We start from the raw sequence: 26,443 nt of genomic DNA, 5'->3' as shown, positions 1-26,443 counted from the left end.
TTTGTAAATGCAAATTAGGTGTTGCCACCTGTTTTATGTTAGATTTTCTTTAGAAACGCACCTTTCTATCTAAAATAAATTAGAATAAAATACCAATATAACGACACAGTATCTCAGATTTGTATAGTTGAACTTTATTTTATTTTTTTTTTAAGTTGTTTTTGATTTTAATCTTTGTGGGAAAATATTTAGAACAACAGTTAACTGAAATTTTTAAGAAACACACATCACATCATATCAATAACAACAATACAAACTTAAATTTCAAATGTTGAGGCCGCTAAAGTCAACAACCAAAATATGTAAATTTTTGTTTCATTTCAATTCATATTATTTAAGTGTTTGAGCGCTTGTGTCAGTTGGTCCGAGAGAAGAAAGTCATAAAACGTAAGATTTTATAAAAAAATATAAGAAGAATCTTAACAAAACCCTGTTTATCAACAACTCTAAAATGTATAAATTTTACTTCTTAAAATCAAACTAAAAAAAGCTATAAACTTTTTAGCCATCAGCATCCCAATGTTACTTGTAATCCCGCTACACTACGAAAGCAACCAAGAGAAGAAAAAAATCATCATCATCATCAACAAGCCAACTACAATAAAATGTTGTCAACACGAACGGCTTATGTGGTCAATAAAATGTACAATCTTACCTTCTGTTTATGTTTAAATCTAAAAAAACGAAAATCCAACGAAATACATTTTAAGAATATTTACACATTTATCAGATACAATCACACTCACACACACACACAGAATCTGATAAACGACAGTGTAGAAAAAAATTACTACCCATAATAAAATATAAAATTTACTATTTATATAAATAAATAAAAAATATTTAAAAACTATGGGCATGAATGCGGACATTACACCATAAAATACTAGAAACAACTCAAGAAATGAAATTACAATTATTTTTCAAGTGCAAATAATATTAAAAAAATATTGCGGAATTTCCTGAAATAATAAATAAAACTACATATTACTCATTGTGATTAGGACGTAGTACTAATGTCTGCCTTTATTTAGTCCGTTGAATGCAAAAATTGTTTATTTATTCCCTAGAGTTAAGGGAACTATCTCAGACACGTGACTAACTCTTCAGCACCTGTTATCTATCTATCTTAACATGGTGATGTTATAGAAGGATTCAAATAAAACTTTGTCATTCTGTGATAGATCTTTGAACTATTTAAATTAACTTGCTAGGTTTTTACATATTTCCACAGGTCAATGGACTAGTTTACAGTATCATTCAGAATCAATAACTCTGCTTTATAAAATTTTTAACTATTAAAAAATGTTTACTAAATTCCGTCATCTGATTGGCCTCAATAGCAAAACAGTTTTACAGTTAAATAACAAATTTACATAGTCGGTTTATAGGTTTGGCTAATTTACACGCATTGAACCTGATTATATAACTAAAAGAATATCTTCATTGTAATTGTCGATTTAAAAACAGGCGACAATTTTCGAACGTTGCTGTCACTTAGGACTTAGGCTTTAACATGAATTACCAAAATAAATAAATTATTTTTCAAAATATACAATTAATTATGTACAAATATACGTATCGTACCTACAATCTCATATATAAAAAACAAAACACTCTCGACTATTTAAAATTAAATTCGTTAAAGTTCAACCTTGATTTTCTTTGGCGATTTGTGACACATATGTACGAGTACGGTTAACAAGTAGAATAAAATTTAAATTGTGTCTATTTAAAGTCTACCTACATGTCACGTAAAAGTTAACATGGATTTTTAAAAGGCACCAAATATCAAATATAACGACGAATGGTCTTATTTATTTTTGCAACAAATCTCATATTAAAAGCCATCGTACAACAGACAAAATTTACCCTTTTATCAACGCATGTAAACAGACGTAATAAATACACATACCTACCTATTCATCTGTGTAACTATGTATTTATGTACATGTAGCATATGTAGACATTTGAAAAATATGTAGTAAAAAAAAGTTGAATGAAAGTGACAGCGCGCAATCTCATAACTGACAAATATACACATACATATGTATGAATACAATATTTCTATAACAAAAATATGTAAAAAATACGATATGGATGTATGTATGTATGTATGTATGTACGTATACATAATATACATTTATATAGTAGAAAATGGGAGGACGAAAAGCATAGCAAAAATACAATACATACTTTTAAAATATTGAAAAAATTAGGGTGTCAAGGCTATGTGCCTATGAATTGAATATGTTATTTTCAAATTTTAGAATTTAGGTTTCTTTCGTATATTCTAAACCTTCTATGCGTATAGTCATTTAGTTAGACCAAAAAATGTGGTTAACTTACAACTAAACGACACTCAAATGAATGACAATTTGAATGTACACTTCTATGAGGTTGCATATGTATGTATGTTTATGTATGCATGTCTGTTTGTTTAACGGACAAAAGTTTGAATAATATTTGCCACAATTCAAATGTACTTAAATACGGCGCATGTATGGATGTGACTGTTTTGAATTTGACACACACACACACTTACACATTCAACAAAATTTTTGACGGTTTCCATATTGTAAACAATACAACGTTGCTCATATACATACATATGTATGTACTATGCCAGCAGTTTTACCAGGAGTTAGTGTGTCCCATTTTTATATCATTAGACCATTTGATATGTCCTGTTTGTAATGTAGAAGGAAATCCTTTCTAAAGTTCCTTAGTATTTTTATTTAGTCAATTGTCAATTTTATCTTAAGCTATGTATACACGGTTGTCAGATCTTACAACGTTGGTAAATCTGGCAATATGATGGCAATGCTCTGTCATCGCACTGTCAATGAAAAATTGTTAACAATAGGTAAGTTGTCAGTTTAGACGATTGTAAGAAAATCTTACAATTTCATTGCCAGACAATAATTTTATCTGCCAATAAAAATTGTATACACCGTGTATATGTTATTTTAATACACCGTGTTGCCAATATAAAACATTTATCTGGCAATGGTTCCATTGTCAGATGCATAAAATTCGCACATCTTACAATAAAAATTGTCTGACAATAATATTGTTTAACTATATACAGACAATGCTTTTTCAAACAACCTTGCAAGATAAAAATTGTAAGCACACACGATTGTTAGGCATTTTCTGAACATTTTTCTGCCAACGTTGTAAGATCTGACAACCATCTATACATATCTTTAGAACTGAAATATGTTAAAGTAAATAGTCACATAGCGACTTATCTAATCATAAAATAACTTATTCGGGACATCTACTCAAAAGTGCAGGGATATTTTCATACTTTAGTAGTTTATACTTACTATGTGTACAGGATGTATTCTGTCCTTATATTTGCAGTCAGTTTTTCATGTTTATAAAAGTCAGACAACATGGGTATGTATTAGGTACATTCATACGTATGTACTTATATGTATATAACAGGGAAAATATTTATTCAATTGTACCTATTTTAGTACAATTCAAAAACATGGTATTTTTTCTTTGGTTTTATAAAAGTTACAAAAATTATTCAACAAAATTTTAAAATAAATAAGTTCAGAGCAGATTGATTTAATTCTGAAAAAGTCTTTTATATATCCCAAGATTATCAAATTGATAAAGTTAAGATAATCCGGGTTCAATAGATCAGTAAACCCATTGACCGAAAAAAAAAACTACAGTTCGATCCAATTTCAAAAAGTCTCTTTCAATTGTTTTCTTTAAACTTAAAATTAATCAATTTATTCTAATTAGTAAAAAATATTTGAAATTCACAAAAAATACAGTTTAACATTTGTTAACGCTTCATGAAATTAGTTTTTAAAATTTTGCATTACACGTAATTAATAAATGATCGAAAATTGTTTCATTAAGTAGAAAATATTCAATAAGTTTTTAAGTTGCAATGGTATAATTTAAACATCACTGATACATAGTTGTATAGTAAATATTTTAGTTAGCAATTGAATGTGTTCTCTATGTTTAGTGTATTTTACCTCAGTCCCTTTTTATGGGGCCTTGCACGTATAGTATAATGTTTTTTTCGTTTGCAGTCTGCATGTTTTTATTTGCAGTTTACGGGTGAACAAAACAGATACAATGTACGTATACGTACCGTACCCATTTCAAATAATTTGTATTTATTACGAATTGCATATTTAGGGGTACTTTTCAAGTCTTTGTATTTATTTCGTTTATTCACTTCTATTTCTATTTTATTAATAATTTTGTGATGGTGACACTGGTAGTGGTTTTGTGGTATTTGTAGATAATAAACTAGGAATTCAAAAACAATTACAGACAATACACACAGATACTTACATACGTACCAACATAAAACTATTCACAAGGACTTGTTTTAATACTAAATTTGAGTGTATAAATGTATGTACGTTTGTTTAATGTCATAAATAATTTTGACATTTTTCACATGCTGTTCATAACACCGTAAACATTTTCAGTGTTTTATGAACAATATGATATCTATACATGTAAGTATGTATACATTCGCCGAACTGGTAATAAATACATACATATGAACATAATTAAGAATTAGTAGTAGTTTTCTACTTAAATTGTGTTACTTTCTTTGTACAAATTAAAGGTAGATAAATAGAATGCGTATGTATGTACACAAATGAAATATTCACATTGAAACAAACATTCTTATATACATACATATGTACATACATATGTACATACATACATATACATATGTATGTATATGGCTACTTAATAGTGTAAAGTCGTCTAATTGAAAAGTTATTTGTTTGTATATTGTTCTATTTGTCCTTTCTATTCGTAAATACACTAACAAATAAACAAATATTACATTGTAACATGATAATAAACAAATAATTTGTAAATATTACGCACAAATTCTTGTTTGTATGTAATAACTATGGTATATACAATGTACAGTAGCGAGCAAATCTGCATACATGTTTAGCAAATAAGACTTAAAAATGCAATAAAACCAATAAAATAAAAGAAAAATAATGAGGTTTTTAATTTAAAATATTCAGTAAAACAATATAAAAAGAAAACAAAATTAAATTCATGATAATTAAATATAAACTTGATTGATATGTATCCAGATATGCTTGCCACTGTATGTTATATTTATGAGTCCATATACTGTAATGTACATATACATGGTTAGTGTAAATATTTTACATAAATTAGTTACATATGGATTATGTAATTTATTCATATTTAGTAAACTGATATTACATACAAGGTTATCTTAATTGTTGTAAATTTATTTGCCATCATTTATGAATGTGCATAGAAATCATTTCGAATGATTGTCGAGATGATAGAGTATAGACACTTTCATTTTGTTTATTGAGTGACTCCTTTATTTTCTCTGGTATACGGTACTGCCGTCAGTAGGAAATACGTATTTATTTCCCACAATAATTTTTGCAGCTTCTCTCGACTTCATAGCTTTTAGTTCACACACGGAGAGTGTGTAAGTTTCGCAAACGATCGCATCTAGAACGGCTGCCAGTATTTTCAAATAGTTTAACAATTATTAAGCATGTCATAAGAAGATATATAAAAGTTTGATATTTTCATACCTTCAAACGATAATCCCTTTTAAATAAAGAATAAAACACACAAAATATGGAAATAAACAAATTTTTTAACTTTCACAAACAGTTTTAAATTGGAAGAAAATAAAAAAACAAACATACAAATTTACATAATCTAAAGATATATAGAGATTTTAAACATATTTACAAAAAAAAAAAAAAAACAGACTTATAAATAGATATGAACAAACTACTAGTTTCTATCGTCTATATTTCAAATAATCTTTATTTCAATATATTTAGCATATTAATAAATATTTATTTTTATTTTTTAGTAAATCTTATAATTAAACTAATTTATAACTTCATATTAAATCATGAGACACTAGAGTGCAATAATAAATACTCGTTAAAAGTGTTTGAGTGTATATTTGTTACATTATGAATAAATTTGCCAGCAACTTACCAGATTACGCACAGAAACTTTAAAATTTCTTTTGCGATTAAATTCAAAATATTTGCATATGTATTTTTGTTTGGTTTTTTTATTTAAACATTTTTTAACATCAATTTTAGTAACATTTAATCAGAGATCACATTTTTATTTAAACAGTTGTTTCGTGTTTTTCATTTTATATTAATGGCTGTTTTATTTGTTATATTATTACTCTTTTTTTCGTTGTTCAATGTTCTTAAAGTTAAGTTGTATGTGTTTAGTATTTTTTTTTTTTAAGACAAACAAATATTATTTATTGAACTTAATTTGTCGGCAATTTTTCATTTATTTGCTACTTAAAGAGGTTTTTTTGTAAAATTAAAAAAATGACAAAAAATGGTAATTTCTTTCTTCTGTTATGTTTGAAAATCTTTTTATCTTTTGCCGACTGTATTTGCAAAATATTATTTATTTTTAATTGTTTATTTAGTTGTTATTGTCAGTTTTTAATGGTGCATATTTTTTGTTTAATTTGCAAAAACAAATTTTAGGGTTTTTCTCTCGAAATGCAATAGCCGACGGTATTTAAATAAATAGAAAATTTATTATATAATTTTTTTCAAATGTAGTTGTAACTAATATAACTTTTACAACATATTTTCATTAAATATGTATTCTTTTAAGAATTAAAATAGTAAATTATGAAATGAATGTCTAAAGCGAGTTCTTTAAGGTTGATCCTTTAGACCATATTATCATTTATAATAAAACTGTCCTTAAATTTAACCCATCCATCATGTGTTACAAACGATCCTTCTACTTTAAAAATATATACATTTACAACTCTAAAAAATTTTTACTTTAAAACAAAATAGCATTTAGTATTAAATTGAAATAATGAGAAAAATTGTACAATGGATTTTATTTTAATTAAAAAATATGTTGATAGTAGAAACTCAAATAAACATGTTGTAAATGGTCATAAATTGAATTTTGCACCTTGCGCAACACTTTTATAGTTTCAGGAATTTTTTGTTTGTTATATAGACGTTATTGCAACAATAAATATTATTGATGTTCTGACCAATAAATTTACAGACAAACATACGGAAAGACAACGTCTCAATTTAAAACAAAGAAAACGCTGCAGTAAATGGTATCCCGCAGATACGAATCGTATAAATTATTCAGACATAAATAGGTAGATAGAAATTTTGAAATTTATTAATTTCAGCATAATTGTAAAATTCGATATCGAATTTTTCCAATATGAAAATTGTTCTATATTAAATAAAGCATTTTTAGACATTTATACATACATACATATGGGCAATTCCATACGGTTGTATGTGACGCCTTCAGAGTGGTATAGATTTGGTAAAAATTGGAAAACAATATTGACATTCTGCTCCATTCTGAGAATACTATATTTGCAAAAGGAATCATCCCATTCGGAATCTTGTTTTCCAAAATATGGATTAAAATATGGCGATATCATACGTGACAAAAATCGGAAATGTTTTTAAAGTACATGTAAATATTTACGAAAATCTGCGAATTCTGTAGGTGTATCTTTTTTGTTTTAATTTCTTACACTATGCGACATATTTTTCATTCGTAATCCATAATTTTTAAATAAAAAAAATTAATATAATTTTATAATAAAAATTTTTGAATATCGTACGTGACACATGTGTATGTGATATTTTTTTTTTTAGGTTATAAAATATATATTTTGGAAAAATATGCACACACACATCAACAAATAAAAAGGAGTAGGAAAGTATAGTCGGACATGGCCAACCTATATACATATTTAAGCAATTTATAGATAAAAATAAAAAACAGAAGTTATATGGCGACCGGGGTCAAATATGGACCGATCCTCATAAAATTTTGGGGTGGGATTTTTCTTTGGTGCTACAAAAGATCATATAACAATTTTTGTTGAATTATCTTCAAAAATTCTAAAGTTATAGGGGTTTTATTTTTTCAGTCGTGGTTTACCTTTTCATGGAATTGCCCATATGTTTTATTTGACCATTTTCGGGCCTTATAAATAAATCGTCCAAATACTCCGAACAATTCAATTTCCCGGTATATGACTTTTTAAATACATAAGTAGCTACATATGTATGTATGTGTGTATGACAATAACTACGATATATAGATTTATGCTACTGTATTGCTACTTTTTCCTTTATAGATTTTTTTTGTTAAACCATAGTATTTGAATTTAAGCCAAAGACTGTCGAAGACAATGAAGAAAAAAATTTTTAAAATGTAAAAATTCACCGTGAAAAAGTAAAAACAATAAACCAAAATATAAATAAAAAAAACTACATCATCTTTTATTATTCATGGATGGTGTCTGACTGTCATCTTTGGTTACACATAAGATCAATTGATCGATGGATCGATGATTTTTATAAGACTACAAGTTGAGGCAGTGTTTTGTTTATAATCTTTGACTGTTTGTGCAAATTGAGAGATCCCATCAATAATGACTGGGCCGCAACTTGTCGTACAAATAAAATCTTCAGAAAAGAGAAACAACAAAATAAATCATAAATAACCAAAACCAAATAATAACATTGACGCGACAACTGTCAAAGATATACACATAGATTTGTATAAGATCTTTTTTTATTGTGAGGGGCAAGAGGTAGCAAGAGAAATGAATTGTAAAAAGTTTAAGATTTTATTATGATTTGTCATGAAGTGTTACAAAAGGTACTGAGAAAAAAATCTCTATCAAAATTTGAAATCTTAAAAAAAAATAATAATAAAGTTATTTCAAATATAAAATTATATGATCATCATATACGACAAAATATTATATACTCACATAAATACCGTGAGAATGCCAAAGGCTTTATAAAGTTTTATTTTCATCTATAAATACATACATACATATGTATGTATCTCTAAAATATATTCAAAGTTTATAACGCTGGAAGCGTATAAAATACTATTAAATCTTCATATTTTTAGCACTTGATTTTATAACGATATAAAAATGTTAGTATTTTCTTTTGTTAGTTTTGTTTATAGAAAATTTTACATTTAATTAAATAAAATTAAAATGCAACAAATTATATAGAAGTAATTCAGAAAAATTATATAGATTTCCATTATAAAATTTGAAAATTGGAAAATATTTCATTTAAACAAATTAATGTTTATATTTATTTATGCAAAAAGGGCGTAACAAAAAAATAATCCATGCCTAAAGTTATAAAAATGCATTTTGGAAAAATTTCGCGCAATAGGACCACGTTAACTAGTGGTGCCACGGCTCTGAAGTCAAAAGTGGTTTTTGGAAAAATTTTACCACTTAGTTTATATTTTTGAATTGAAAAGAAAATAATTGAAATATATATTCAATTATCGTTCCAATAAGATATAAAACACAAAAATTGGTAAAAGTTTTTAAAAATTCCTCCGATCCCTTAGTGTCCCAAAACACTTATCTGGGAAATATTCTTATAAAACTATGTCATTATGTTAAATACATTCCTGTTAACTTAAATGTGTGTTTTTATCCCCATTAGATAGCGTAAACCGTATTTGGTGTATAGTCATAAATAGAAACCCCTTCAGACGGCTGTTTCAAAAATCCAGTTTCAAACTTTTAGCAATTTTGTTAAGCAAATTTTAAAATTTTGGGAAATTCTCCTACGTGACTTATGGACAATAAAGAAGGAAATAAAATAGTAAAGAAATTAGGTCGATATATTTTGTAGATTACGGAGAAAATAATTTTTTGGTAAACATTTTTCGAAAACAGGTTTTATTCTTTACTGTTGTCCATTTTATATAAAATTTTTTAGATAATACAATTTAAGATAATACCTATGACACATACTTATATCTGAAGTTTTAGTAAAATCGAATAGTATTAACTCATAAACTGTGAAAGTCAAACTCAAGCTATGCAATATTGGAAAATGCTCTTCAATCCATAGTGAAATATTATTTTGTTTTCAACTGATTTGAATGAAACTTAGGATAAATATATAATGAAGACCCGTATTTATGATGACAACGAAAATATTCAAATTAACCCTTAAACGTAAATATATTTTTATAATTATATAAAATGTGCGTAATATATGAACAAAATATTCGATCTCATTTTGTGAGTAAATGGTGGATGGATAGAAAAAAATAGATTTCAGATTCGGTTTCAGCAGATAAAAATACATTAAAAATAGTCCAAATTTTTTAAAAGTTTTCACAAACCTTCATTTCGTTGGCCTGTGTAATTTTAGTTTCATTTTAGTTAGTGTAAAATTTTTAAAAGAGTTGTTACGTTCTTTAACAATTCAGGGGACGATATGTACATATGTATATCGATTATGTTTATTAGAATAATTATATTTTTTATGTTCAAAGTCATTACCGTCGAATGAAAAATTTCATCCTGCATTATTGCATTATATAATTTCTGACCAATAGAATATTGTAAATAATTAAACTAAAATAAAGCAAATAAAAAATTAGTTATTTATACATTTACATATGTATTTACTTTGTGTGGGTACATATCAGGGTTGGCAAAATTGGTACAATTGTACTTTTTTTGGTACAATTCAATCCTAAAAAGTACAATGGTACACCACTGACCCATTTTGTACAATTTTAAATTTATTTCCATTTGAAAAAATATTCTTAAATTGTACTTCTGACACCAAATTCAAAGCACTACCAACTTCGGTAAAATTTTTACTAAACTTCAGAAGAGGCAAAATGCAATTCTTGTTTAAGTATTTTCCCTGATATTGTTTAGAATTCTTGAAGAGATTACAACCAGACAAGCAGTAAAACTTTTAACAAAGATACCGCTAAAAATTTAAATAATAGACGTTTAAAGTACTTTTTACCATACTTTGATCTAGTCTAATGACTTTTCTATGGTCTAGTTTATAAATTAGTCTAGGGACTAGTATATGAAATAGCATTTGGATTACTTTCGGACTATTCTATAGATTAGTATATTATATAGTCTTTAGAGTGGTCCGTTGCCTAGTCTATAGACTATTCTACTATCTACTCTAGGAATTTGTCTATGTGCTAATATACATTCTTTTCCATAGACTAGTCAGTATACAACTCTAATGTCTATTCTATAGACTAGTCTATTACCTAGTCCATAGGGAGGCCATGGACTAATACAAATGAACTGTTAATTTTGAAAATGCTTCTTATTGATATACAATTTAAAATAAAATTGATTTGGTACAATCAGAATGCTGTTTTGTACAATTTAAAAATTCCATTTGCCAACCCTGGTACATATGTATGTATATTAGGGCAATAACCTTTAAATTTGGATATTTTTGCTAAACGGCTCTATCTAAACAGTATTGAGTATTGGTAATATCAAATTTTGGTTACATTCCTAATATTTCAGATTTTTTCCACAATTTTACAAATATTAATATTTGTTTTGCGACAATATTTAAGCTTAATTTAGTTTTATTTGTCATGATTATATAAAATGTCAATAATTGCGATTTTTTTTTTGCATAAATTCATGGGTACATTTTTAAATTTATATATTATATGTAAATACGTACATATGTATGTATATTTACATATATGTACATATGTATGTATTTGCAAATAAATTCTGAAAAAAATGTTTAATCAACATTTAGTGATATGAATGAAGTTTTGCAATTGTTACATAAAAAGGTTCTGAATAAACATTTACCCAATTCACAATCGACGTGTATCGTTGTATCGTAGTATTTTTTTTATTATTGTTTAAACAATTTGTATGACAAACTACGATAAAACGATGCAAAACCGATTATGAATTGGGCAACTATTTAATAAATTGTAATTCCCTGTTCTATTCAGTCATTCGTCAGGATATATACATATATGTTAGAAAAAATATTAAATCATGGAAACAACTTTGTGATCATCTGATTGTATTTATAAATCTTAGACTGACAGAATATTTCGGATTATTTTGAAAAAAATATATTCTAATTTCAACTATATTGAAATAAAATTCCATTTATAATGATTTTTCATAATTTTAAGAAATAAACAATGACCTACTAAACAAAAAAAAAAAAAATAATAAAAAATAAATACCAGTTAATCTTTTTAGTTTTCCTTAAACTTTTTAAATAAATTTGTTGAATAGTAGTTAAAAATCAATTTGTCCATTAATTTGTAACTAAATTCAACATAAATTATGTAAATTTAAATCAATTAGGTTCGATTTTAATGGAATTCGAAACTTAATCTATTTCTTATTGTCAGACAAAAGTTCTGAATATATTCTTTGGACATTAAATATAAAAAAATAAACGTGTATTTAAATTTTCTCCTACATCCATTTCATTAATTTTAAGCAATGATCGGTTTTTGCATTTCAATACATTTCTTTTGAATGTTTTGAAACTTCTTTTGATCTTGTGTTATTGTCATTTAATTTTTTTTTTGTCTTTTTTTTATAACTTTTCAAAACAAAAATAAAGTTTGAAAAAAAATTTTAATTAAAAAAAAGAAAAAATTGAAATTAATTTTACCATTAACAAACAGAAGCCAGAGCGGCTAAAATTTCCAAGTCGAATCAAAAAAAAAAAAAAAACAAAATAGATTTATAGTTTTTTTGGTAAAATGTGAATTTTAATTTTATTTATTAAAACTCTATTTTATTCAAATCGCTTTATTTAAATGCCCTTTTGATAATGTAAAATATTTCAAAAGTGATTTATGATAAACTTTGTTTTTTTTTAACTAAAAATTTACTTAATTTATGTAAAATTTGCAGCTGAATTAAAGAAAAAAATATAAATATTTTAATATTTTGTTTTGTTTGTTTCTTTAAGACAAAAAGAAAAAAATTACGAAATATTTATTTGAAACAAATAATAAACATTTAAAAATGAATATGTATATAGATTCCCTTTGTATCTTCGTGCCACTACTACACTCTCTCATTGGGAGTGTGTTTATCAGATTAATTTATGTAGATGAATTCATTTTGTTGCCAAATTTTTTTTATTTCTTTTCGATTAAACTTTGTTATAATTTTTGTTTTTATATTTTTAAATTTTCTTTGCAGACTGAGCTGCGTTCCTGCGCAGCGTGTGGGGAACCAATCTCGGATAGATTCTATCTAGAGGTTGGTGGCTGTTCGTGGCATGCTAACTGTCTTCGGTGTTGCATGTGTATGTGTCCCTTGGATCGTCAACAGTCATGTTTTATACGTGAAAGACAAGTTTATTGTAAGGCTGATTACAGCAAGTGAGTAGAAAATTTTATTTCTTTGATGTTTTTTTTCCTTTTACCCAAATTAAACAGTCAACAAAATCCTAGTTTTTTCTTGCAAGAAGCTATTTGTTTGCTTGTAAATTTTAAGAATATTTTCTTTAAATACCTAGAAGCTTTACAAGGAGTACTATTTTTATATATTTTTGACAACAAGATAGGAAGTCATTGGTTACTTTAGTATACCAGAGTAAAGTAGGGATGAAATACTTTAAAGGTTCCATTTTGATATACAATTACTAAAACTGAGTATTATATATCAAACCTTTCAATATTTACAAGTAAGCAGTTAAGTAACTACTACCATACATATATGTACAGTGAATCAACTAAGTTTTTTGCCTACCTTTTTTTAAGAGAATTTTGTTTTTTGTTCATAAATAAAATCCAAAAAAACAGGTAAAAAGTAAATTTATGTTTTCCAATTGAAAATAGAGATTGTGTAGAATGGGAAAACCAAGAAAAAAATATTAAAATAAAAATGTTAGTGCATTTGTTGTTGCATTTTATTATTTTTCATCAGAATTTTCACGTCAATAAAGTATTTTGCATATTGAAGTTTCCAGTTAATTTCGTTGGGTTTTTCAAATTATTTTTTAATTGCTTTTTGGAATTTATTGTTTTATTGTTAAAAGGACACGAGTTAAGTATTTTTCAATTGTAATTTTCAAAAATCATATCCTTATTGTATGAAACTGTGTAGTTATTTGCGTTGAAAATGTTTAAAGGGAAATAATGAGGCAATTCCAATATAAAAAATTAGTTTAGATTTTTAGAACAAGTATAAATCAATGAAATTCAGTTATAAGATGTTTAATCAATCATTAAAAAATAAAAAATATAGTAATTGATGAAATAACACAAAGAATTATTAAAAAAAACGCACTGAGTTGTCTTTAAAAATCTTTAACTGTCAAAGGAGAGCGACTTGTATCCAAGCTAAAACCATTGAAGTCCTCATTTATCTTCTCCAAAGTCCATATACGAACTTAAAAGAACACTATGTTTAAATTTAAACCCCTAAACAGACCTTAGGTTGCTTGGAAACAATATAAAGTGAACTATCGTGTGGTACGGGAAAAATACTTAATTTAGATATTTATAAATAGAGGCGGTTCTCATCACCTAAGATCCACAAAAGCAATATTTTTCAGCTAATACATACACTTATAAATCAAGAATAACTATCCAAATCCAGCTACGCCTACTGTATTTTATTCATAAAATAATGCATTCAAAATATGAGGTAGAATATCAAAATTCTAGCATGTAATAGTTCTATAGTGGTATACGGTGATATCCCCATACTTAGAGTGGCTAGGATGGTACTTAGTGTTAGCTTTATTGAATAAGAATCAATATTATACAACTCTAAATAAAATTCACACAGTACTCCCCAAATGGATGGGGTTCCACAATGTAGTTTTTGTTTATCAATACAAAATGACCAAAATCCCAGATTATTTTTGTTATAATCTATAGATTTATACCCCACTAATATTTTTTTCTAGATCCAAATCCATTGATTTCCTAATATATCATGTATCCAATTCAAAATTGCTTATTATTTTCGAAATTAAATCAAAGAAATGGTAGATTTCATGTTAAGTCAAATATTGAAAAATTCTTATAGGTATATAGGATAATAAATCGGTTAAGAAATGTCCAAACTTAGTCGTTCCACTACTAAAATATCTAAAAAATGTTATTCTAATATATAGGAGTAATAAAAATATTAAATTTTATAAAATAATGCAGCAATATTAAAAAAATGAACAAAAAACCTAAAAAAGCAAAATACTTTATTGACCTTAAAAATTAACAATACGTTCACCTTTTATCAAAAATCTCGTTAATTAATATCACGATTTTACTTTTTATGGTAGAAAATTAAAATATAAGATATTCTTTAAAAAATACAACAAGCAAATTGTTTTATTTTGCCTAAAATAATTGTTCAGATAAAGTTTTTTCTTAAAATTTATAAAATTTTACATAGGCAAATTACTTAATTGATTCACTGTATGTAAATAATGTGCCAACAGATAATTTTTAAAACAAATAAAGAAAAACTTAATAATATTTTTATTTATAATTAAAATAAAATGTAATTCAGTTACTATAACAGTAAAACATTTAACCAGCATGTATGTTCAGGTGTCTGTTGAAACATTTTCCCACATTCGATGACAAACAAAAATAAAAGAAAATTTTTACAATTTCGAATTGGAAGCTGCTCGTAACGACAATATTATAAAAATAATAATAATACTTTTCACTATTTTCTCAATATTTCAAACATTTATTTAGTTTAATTTTTCCAAACAGTTGGTTTTATAATCCGTAAAGCAAATAAAACCCATTCGATATAAAATCTAATATTCAATTCAATTGTCACAATATTTATGTACTTACTTGCAGTTGATGATGATGATGATTAAATTGATAAATTGATGAAAAAGAGAAAATATTTAAAAGTCGTAAATAAAATAAACAATCAAAAAAGGAAAAAAAATAAAAATATTAAAATCGACTGGAATTGATATTGTTGGGTATTAAACTGCAAGACTTATTGCTACACTTTTATGCTGTGTTTTTTTTTTTGTTGCTGTTGTTTTTATTAGTTGTCATTTAGTTTGGATCTTAAAAGATGACTTTTCATTGATTCGTTGTTTTCAATTGAATCCAGGCATGACTTGTCAACATCGGATGTATGCTTCATGTCCCCCAATGTGTTTATTTTATTAACCATTGAACGGACAAAGTGAACTAGACGACGAACATTCACACCGTTGGTCGGTATGTACATACATACATATGTACGTATGTATGTACGTTGAACGTACGTGTACAATGACATAAAACCAAAGATAAACATTACACCAACAACAATAATAACAGCAACAACTTATTACTTTACCTTATAAGTGTATCCAATGAATACAAACGGACAGACATACATTCGACAGAACTACCTATAGAGAGTTAGTTAGTTCCATATTTTCATCAACATTTATGAAAAGAACATAAATTATAAAATAACAACAAAAATACACAAACAAATGTCTATAAGAGATGCTGTAAAAATATTTACTTTTCAACTTAAGAATTTTAAGTTTAAATTATAATTTTTTTTCTGAAAAGTGTTTTAAAACTTTCAAAACAGCATACATAAGCAAACACATACGAAACTGCAATTCATTTGAAAAACTTTGATATTTGTCACACGTATTTTAACACTTGAAAGACCGATAAAGTAACAAAGAAGCTGATAGAGTAAAATGATAAATTACACTTCCGGTGTCTGACAAGTGCCGTTTGTCTGCAGTAAAATCAAGTCACATACTCAATTTTCATTTTTAAATATTAAGAATATAAGTCGCGTTTAAGCTACAAGATCTTACAGGAAATTTTAAATACACATATACATTTACAATATATAACTTTTTTATTTACTAAAACATTAATCCATTTTATTTGTTTTCAATTTGCAGAAACTTTGGTGCAAAATGTTCAAAATGCTGCCGTGGTATTTCAGCTTCCGACTGGGTGCGGCGAGCCCGCGATTTAGTTTTCCACTTAGCCTGCTTTGCTTGTGATCAATGTGGTCGACAGCTATCGACAGGCGAACAGTTTGCACTCATGGAAGATCGAGTGCTGTGTAAAGCCCACTATTTGGAAACAGTAGAAGGTGGCACTACATCAAGTGACGGTAAGTAAAAGTTTTCCAGCATGTACTGGGGGTGCCATATGTTGGCTATATCGGTTTTGTATTGTAAATATTATTTGGTTGAACACACACACACATATGTATGTACGTATAAGTCTTCAATACTTACGGTAGCTGTAGGCTTACCTTATCGAATGACGAATTATGTGTGAATGACATGCGCTTATTTTGGCCAAGATTTCATTCTAACTTATTTTAGCCACGTACAAATACATAAATGTCGGAATCTGACAAAAACCATGTCATTCATAACTAAAGCGAAACTAAACAAAGTCGAAAGTATAAAAAATAGCAGTAATAATAAGAACAACAAGCGCAATAATAACGCCAAGAACAATAAATTGTTGACGCCATCCATTCAACCAACCAACCAACCAAGCAGTCAGTCATTCACTCAGTTAGTTTGCCATCCATTCATCCGTCTGTCCATACAACCAACGCCACTGCTAAAGTTTTCATGTCAGTTAGTCAGTCAACCAGCCAGCCATTTAGCCAACAAGTTGACAACAAACGTGCTTCACTTGTAAACCAAGTAAACCACAACAATTCTACAACAGTAAATATTAAATTTACTCTTTATATCAAGGAAACAATTCTACATGAATTCATGAAATAAAAGAACAACTTGTACAAAACTGCGTATACACTGAGAAAATTAAATGTACTGCCGCAGTAGAGTTTTTTTCCCTTACTAGTTAACATCTAAGTGATAAAAAGTTAACAAATTTCTTTCATTGTTAAAAAATAGTTTTTTACATGGAAACGGAAGAGATTTAAAATGTTTTCTTGCAGTGTATTTTTAAAGTATGCATCTAAATAAGATTGTTTACTATATGTAGATGTAGTTTGTTTTTATTTTTGATCAGTGATAAAAAACATTAATTTGATTTTTAATTTGTAATCCACAATATACGTACACATGTACATATGTAGTTCGTATTTATTGACTGCTTCACTTGACAATAAATAACCATTCATATGGAACTAGTATTAACCTTTGTGTCTTTAATTTGAAATATTTCTTTGAATTTTGTATTTTAATTTCTTTACTATTGGATTTTGGCAACTAAAAATATGATTTAGTATTTTTGCTATATTGGCATTCGAAACATTTTATTTGTTGGAAGGTCAAAAGACAAAGCTTAATTTTTAAACACGCAAAGTACCTACATATGTCATTAAGAAACTATTACTTTTATAAGTTCATCCCGAATGATATATTAATGGTTATTCGACTATTAAGTATTTATTTAAAATATTTATTTTTTTATGTTAAAATATGAATGTTTAGTTGAATTAATAACATATTAATATATTTTCTTTATTGTTTAATATTTCCCAATAGATGGCTGTGATGGTGATGGTTATCACAAGAGCAAAACGAAACGTGTTCGTACTACATTCACAGAAGAGCAGTTGCAAGTGTTACAGGCCAATTTTCAAATTGACAGTAATCCAGATGGACAGGATTTGGAAAGAATTGCTTCGGTGACGGGTCTGAGTAAACGTGTGACGCAAGTTTGGTTTCAAAATTCGCGAGCACGTCAGAAAAAACACATACATGCTGGTAAGAATAAAAGTAAGTAGTGTTGTGGTAGTGGTAGATTAGTTGTCATTGCAACTGCATTATTTGCATGAACTTTGACATGTAGTATACACATGTAGACACTTCTATACATCATTTCCTTTATACGTATTTCTTCTAAACTAAATTTTTAAATTAATTAGCATGTTTATTGTATATAAAAGTTGGTTAAATGTTAAATTATTCTGTATTTCAATTGTGATTTAAAATAGTGATACTTATAGAAATATTTTCTCCAACATATTTTTGATTTTAGTGCGAGAACCTGAAGGTAACTCTTTTGCCCGCCATATCAACCTGCAGCTGACGTATTCATTTCAGAATAACGGTCAAAATCCCATGCAAATGAACGGCAATAAAACGGGATTATATCCGCCACATGGTAAGTTTTCAATTTCAAAATTCTAACAAAATCGAAATGGTGTGAGTCAGAAAATATATGTCCAATTAAGATAAATAAATAATATTATTGTACAGATTCTTAGCTTTCACTTAATACCAATATTTGCATCATAAAATATATTTATAATAGTTGTTTTTTTCTTTTGAAATTATATGTATGTCCTTTAATAGTATGTATACATTCTACAACATATTTTTTATTTTTATTTTTTACAGAATCTTCTATGGATGAATTATCACAAGACTCCAGTGTGCATTGTATGCAAAGCGAAGTGTGACTTATTGATTCTTTTAAACCCCATTAGAGCAATTATTTCTTTCCTTTTGTTTGCAAAAACAAATACTAAATATTTAAAATATTTTAAGGAGACAAAAACAAAAAAATATAAATAACGTCCTAAACCTAGTCAAAATTGCAAAAAAAAATCGTCCAATTCTTAAGAATACTAGAAATCAATTTATCGCACAAAATTCTATAATTCATCGAAAAAAAAAAAAAAACAAAAATCACTCCAACATCTTGCTCAAATTTTCTATTTATTTTACTTCTTCTTGATAAGATTAGATACATACGTACATATGTATGTATATGTAAATTATAAAAGTAAAGTGCAAAAGAAAAATATATAATTTTCTATGGAATGGAAATTTGCAAATAAGAAAAGTAATTAAAAAACAAAATTAGTAAAATTTCTTATATTAATTAATTCAGTTAAGTTTTTATTAAAATTAATTAATTATGTACATATACTAATACAAACATACACATACAAACATACGAGGCACTTTTGCATGTAACGATTCCAAATTTGCAGATATCTTGCAATTGAATGAAAAGATTCGGCATTTTTAAACATTTTTTAAATTGTTTTTGTCAATGTCTTGTTATTTTTTATCGAAACGATATTTTGACAGTTTTCATACAAAAAACATTTTAACCGGCAGAATATCTACCGGTTAAACGATAACTGGAGAATGAGATTGTGGTCCTTAAAGTTTTTTGATTCGTATTATTTGTTTCTAAACATGTGAGTGTAAATGGAAACTCAATAATTATGTATATTCAAAGTCGACTAAAACTAACTATATCAATTTATATATTGGATGATAATGTATGTATGTTTGTTTTAAAATCATATTGGACGTTATCATATACTATGATACAAACATACATTAGCATCCCAGAAAAAAACTTACATTGAATCAAATAAATTGCGCAAACAAAATGGAAAAGCCGAAAATAAGTACCAATATATCAAAAACATTTAAGTCATTACTAAACTCCTTATTAGTAATGTAGATATGTAATTATTCTTGAAAAGTAAGTTCTTGAATAAGTAAATTAGCAAGATTTTGCTGGGATATACATATTGCATATGTGCCTAAATACTTTCCTACGTATGTATGTATGTGCAAACACAAATAGACAGACTGACTGACCGACCGACCGACATGAACATACATACATATTACTGTAAATTAATTTAGATAAACAATTTGTATTCATGTAATTTACTAGACTACAATTCCATATAATTTTAAGAGAGAGAAAAAATAAAAGTTGTTATTGTTTATTCCTTGTTTTTTTATTATTATTGTAATTTTCTTTTATTTAAAATTTAAGTTTAAGTATAAATAACAAATAAAATACTATAATATACATTTTGTAAAATAAAGAAATAAACCAATTTAACTTTAAGTTAAATTATTAATAAATAAATATTGTTTTGTAAATAGTAATTGCCAAAATATTTAAGTATTTATAACAAATATTAATAAATAAAAAATATACATTATTAAAAAATATTAAAAAAATGAAATATGAAAAAATAAAACATTTTCCAAATTAAACAGAAATTGTGTTTTATTTAACGATTTAGTGACGTTAAGTGATGTATTTAGATGTGATAAATTCCCAAGATGCCAATCGGGATATTCCGATATTCGAGATATTAAAATATTAGGTATCCCGGGATTTCTTAATCCCGAATTATGTGTGTATATACATAAATAAATTATCAAGAAATCGTAATGGTAGGTAGGTAGGTTGATAGGAGGATGTATACTACATCAAATCCGAAGAAATACACCTAGGCCACTATCGGGCCTGTTGTGCGCTCCAATTCAAGAAAAAAAAAAAAAAAAAAAAAAAAAAAAAAATTGTTCACTGAATGTATTATTTTTCCATGTTCAGAAACTCAGTTTCCTGGACGTAATTCCTAAGAATCTTCCAATCGGTGTTGGTTAAGAATGTTATTTCTGGAATAACATCACTTCCAAGATACTTGGATCTAACTTCGACGAATGCCTGACAATGGCAAAGAAAGTGCTCCAGAGTTTCACTGTCCTCTCCACATGCTCTACATTCGTCTGAATTCGCACGTCCAATTTTGTATAGATGTGCTCGTAATCCTGTGTGTCCACTGAGAATACGTACCATCATACTAACCTCAGACTTGCTCATTTTGAGAAGATTTCTCGTCTTGCTCTCATCAGGGTCACCCCATAGAATCTTTGTGGTTCTACCCACCGTTTCATTATTCCAAGAGGCCTTATGGGATTCTCTCATCCATATTTTTAATTCAGCTTTTGTTGCGTCGAATGGTTTTGCGTTTGTCAGGTTAACTACATCGAGCTCCCTTCCCTTTAAAGCTATTACATTCGCCCTTTCGTTGCCGGCTACTCCCGAGTGGCCTGGTACCCATATGATGTGAACCTTACCTCTGGGAGAGTATTCAGTTAAAGCTTTCTTACAATCCAATACGGTCTTAGATTTAATTCTATCACCTGATATCGCACAAATTGCCTTCTGGCTGTCGGTAAATATATTAAGCCCTGTGGGCGCCATATTTATTCTAATCCAATTTACACATTCCGTTATTGCTCGTACTTCTGCCTGGAAGCTTGTGTTATGATTAGGTAAACGGTGGTATATTTCTGTTTCTGGGTCTTCAATATAGAACCCCAGACCCACTTTGTCCCCTAATTTAGAGCCATCCGTGTAGCAACGGATTCCTACTGGTATTTGCTCTAATGTTCCGCTTGACCAAGACATTCTATCTGGGATTAGCGTTTCAAAGTTTCCGACATATTCAGTGTCTGGTATGCGATCAGGCACGTCCGATGAATGTGTATAACCTTCCAATGTGTCCAGTATACATTGATGACGTGTCCTATAACCGTTTTTGGCCAGTTCGCCTAAAGTAAAGAGCCGTTCGGCTGTAAGCGCCGCCTCATATCTTATATATGTTTCAATGGGTGGAATATCTAGCAACGTTTCCAGAGCCTTGGTTGAAGTAGTACACATGGCACCACTTATACCCAAGCAGCATGTACGCTGAACTCCCTGTAGTAGTTTGATATTACACTTTTTGTCCAAAGCAGTCCACCAGATTATTGAAGCATAAGCTAGAATTGGTCTAATTACACTTTTATAAAGCCAATTTGTCATAGTAGGACTAAGACCCCATTTCATGCCTATGGTTCTCCTACATATCGCCCAGCACCGATGTGCCTTGTTGATCCTATCCTCAGAAATCGTAATAATTTACTGTAAAAAATGCGTTCCTTATCGATTTAAACATCACTATAGTGGGGGAATATGTATGTGTAACGCAGAGAAATAATTTCACATACCTACTTTTAAGCAGCGTTTAAATATGCAGCACTAGCACCACCTCTCTTGTATATGACTATAAAATAAATATGAAACTTTATCATTTTTGTATCACTTTGCTACTAAAAATTGCAGTCATATATATTCGTATTAATATAAAAATTGCAACTCGTGTTTGCAATTTCTAGTAGCAGGCAGACATAATTGCAGGCCAACACAAATATATTTTTGTGCTTTAGCAGCGCACACTCAAATTTGTTAAACTAATATGGCGAGTATTGATGTTATTTTTGTTTGCGTTTAGTTTTTCCTAGCAGCAATGTAACTTTATTTTGGTTTTGCTACTGCCAGTTGTAGTTTTATTTATTATTTTTTGGCAATATTGATGCTGGAATTTGTAAATAAACATATGTAGGTGTATGTATGTATGTACATATGTATGTATGTACATATGTATGTATGTATGTATGTATGTATGTATGTATGTATGTATGTATGTATGTATGTATGTATGTATGTATGTATGTATGTATGTATGTATGTATGTATGTATGTATGTATGTATGTATGTATGTATGTATGTATGTATGTATGTATGTATTATGTATGTATGTATGTATGTATGTATGTATGTATGTATGTATGTATGTATGTATGTATGTATGTATGTATGTATGTATGTATGTATGTATGTATGTATGTATGTATGTATGTATGTATGTATGTATGTATGTATGTATGTATGTATGTATGTATGTATGTATGTATGTATGTATGTATGTATGTATGTATGTATGTATGTATGTATGTATGTATGTATGTATGTATGTATGTATGTATGTATGTATGTATGTATGTATGTATGTATGTATGTATGTATGTATGTATGTATGTATGTATGTATGTATGTATGTATGTATGTATGTATGTATGTATGTATGTATGTATGTATGTATGTATGTATGTATGTATGTATGTATGTATGTATGTATGTATGTATGTATGTATGTATGTATGTATGTATGTATGTATGTATGTATGTATGTATGTATGTATGTATGTATGTATGTATGTATGTATGTATGTATGTATGTATGTATGTATGTATGTATGTATGTATGTATGTATGTATGTATGTATGTATGTATGTATGTATGTATGTATGTATGTATGTATGTATGTATGTATGTATGTATGTATGTATATATGTATATTTATTATCATCCATATATCGATGATATTCGACCTATAATATCCTGTACTGATTGACATATTAATTATTAAAATATAGTTTAAATATACTCATAGTTTCTGTATGATATAATACAGAAAATACTACCTTGATATTTGTTTGTTTTTTTTTTCCTTAATGTTTTACAAAATAATATTAACTACATTTCTTAAAAAAAATTATATAATAATCTTCCACATTTTAGCAGTGTGATTTGAATAATTTGTAAAGTAAGCTCATTAGAATTCAACAAAAAATATTTTAATTATGTGTGTTCACCCTGTTTTATACAAGGTGATTATAAATTTATTAATTTCTACAACAAAAAATTTTTAAAACTATCATTTGGTTATAAAATTGTTATAAGTATAAGAATATTATCTTACAACTACATTGCTCAAAAATGTTTATTCATTAGAACAAAATAATAAAAACATCTAAAGAACGCTTTTAATTTGAGTTGTGTTTTATGGGGTAGCCATATTTTCAATAACATATACATATTTATTTAATACATATGGAGGTTCCAAGCCCCCTAATAAAAGTCTGCCCATTTTTTTCCCATTGTTCATAATGAAGTTAAAGTTTTTCGTCAAAATTAGAAGATTCTGACTCTAATAGTTTCCGAGAAAAACGATTTCTGTATTTAATTCATATGGGAGGTGCCACTATGTATATTTTACAAACTATTTTTTATGTTGCGAAAAATAATTATCCTTAATTAGAGATTGTGGTAACACTGTTTATTCATAAAATAAAATATAAGAAAACAATAAATAAATTTGCAGCTAGCAGTTGCAAAACAAAATTTAATTGCTGCTAGGATAAACTCAGCGCAAATAAAAATATCATTAATACTAGCCATATTAGTTTGACAGATTTGAGTGTGCGCTGCTATAGCACAAAAATATATTTTTTTTCTTGTACAACAAACAAGAGATTAATACTGTTCATTCGTGCTGCTAGAGATTGCAGTGTAACGTCGAAATTTTTCTAGTTAAACATAAAAACAGAACGGCAATATTTAGTAGCAATGTTCTTTAAATCTGAAAAAGTTTAAATATTTTTAGTATGACGATTGATAAAAATGTGTATTTTGCGGCAAATGCTGACTAATATATTAGTAAAAGTAAACACTGCTTTTAAGTATACCAATTGGTAAGTATAAGCATTTATTTTGGTCCAAGAATGATTGAATTTGGTAAAAACCAGATCATAATCTCACCTAGACCTTCGACCAAATATACAAATATATTTTTAGTTTTCCCCTATAACTTCGTTAACTTACCCAGGAAAAACTTACATTGAAAAGTAATGAGTTAGAAAGCTAATAAAACCTCTTTTCACTACTTCTTCATTAGCATTTTAAGTCATTATTTTAACACGGTGATGTCATTGATGGCATGTACTTGCAATTTCTCTTACAAAGATGTTGTTTAGTAAGTTGTTTTATTTTTAAATAATAAAAATAACCAGCTGGAATACGAACCAGAGACTTCGGTTTGTTAGTCAACTGTTCTACTTAGCTATTTTATTGCGCGTCAAATAATGGTCTGCAATTTAATTTTGTTTTCTTTTTTGTAAAACACAATTCTTAACATGAAATTAAATGAAATGTTCAAACAAAATGACAATGCCGTAAATAAAGTACATCTATATTAGATGATAAGAAAGTCATTACTAGAGAACTTATAAGTAATGCAGACGATAAGTACTAGTCATTGAAAAGTAAGTGGTTATGGAAGTACAACCCATTACCGAGTTTTTGCTGGGTAGTTTTTAAAAGCAAAAGATGTGAAGATACAAGTGTAGCCTTTTAATTTAAAAAAAGTCCTAGTCCTAATAGCTAGCATAGTCAATTTAGCTATGTCCGTCTGTCTGTCCGTGTATGTCTAATTACATGAACACCTTGACGGCTTTTTCACGGTAGTATTTGTCTTCCACTGGGTAGACTTAAAACGTTTTACCACGCGTCCTCGGGTGACTCAGGTGGCAATTTTTGTACTCGTTTCATGTATCAATATGCATCCTGTTGAAATGGCAACAGCACCGAAAATTTCTCTGAAGTAAAAGGCATACTAAATCAGTACTAGTTTCCCGTCGTGTAAAGGGGACTTTCTCAAAATTTCACCAATTTACATCAGTTCCATTCTCAAATCATAAAGAACGATCTACGGAATAACAGGCAACTTCCGAATGTCAACCTGACAATGCCCCTACCCATACTGGCGCCCTACTACGCGATGTGTAAAATATACTCAACGGATTCAGGAATCCAGCATAAGTTGCTTTGTCACATCACCCAGTAACATCTGTTGAGATGGCAACAGCACCGGAGAGAGAATCCAGACTCAGTCAGAATTCTTGATTGGAGAGTATCACTCGAGTGCTCGTTCTCCGATCATCACAGAATAATCTTTACGATACAGCTTACGATGGCTAGGGAAAACCCCTTTAGAAATCCTAGGAAAACCGACTGGGTCAAATTCGGTAATCCGATTGATACCATACCACCTCCGGAAACGGATGGACTACATGGTACACAAGACTTGGCAGAACCCGTTAAGCTGGGACGATTATCGTCAAAGCTTCAATACT

At 27.9% G+C, this 26,443-nt stretch overlaps 1 protein-coding gene across 2 annotated transcripts in view; it reads left to right on the top strand.

Moving 5' to 3' along the window:
* LOC119610211 (LIM/homeobox protein Awh) overlaps positions 1 to 19,499 on the top strand; it is a 36,809-nt gene extending 17,310 nt beyond the window's left edge. The window contains exons 2-6 of one of the 2 annotated variants that reach the window (XM_037965373.1): positions 13,076 to 13,257; positions 16,776 to 16,993; positions 18,357 to 18,590; positions 18,853 to 18,978; positions 19,215 to 19,499. In XM_037965373.1, coding sequence (XP_037821301.1) covers positions 13,076 to 13,257; positions 16,776 to 16,993; positions 18,357 to 18,590; positions 18,853 to 18,978; positions 19,215 to 19,276 — 822 coding nt within the window. In that variant the 3' untranslated portion in view covers positions 19,277 to 19,499. The remainder of the gene's footprint in view (positions 1 to 13,075; positions 13,258 to 16,775; positions 16,994 to 18,356; positions 18,591 to 18,852; positions 18,979 to 19,214) is intronic. The other variant, XM_037965437.1, reaches the window with a different exon arrangement.
* Positions 19,500 to 26,443: the final 6,944 nt, after the last annotated feature.

Source organism: Lucilia sericata, unplaced genomic scaffold, assembly GCF_015586225.1.
Source record: "Lucilia sericata isolate MDLA Ls3-8-SP2 unplaced genomic scaffold, ASM1558622v1 Contig000000F_arrow, whole genome shotgun sequence".
Lineage (NCBI taxonomy): Eukaryota > Metazoa > Arthropoda > Insecta > Diptera > Calliphoridae > Lucilia > Lucilia sericata.
The sequence above is the reverse complement of the archived record's forward strand: the minus strand, read 5'-3'. Positions and strand labels throughout refer to the sequence as shown.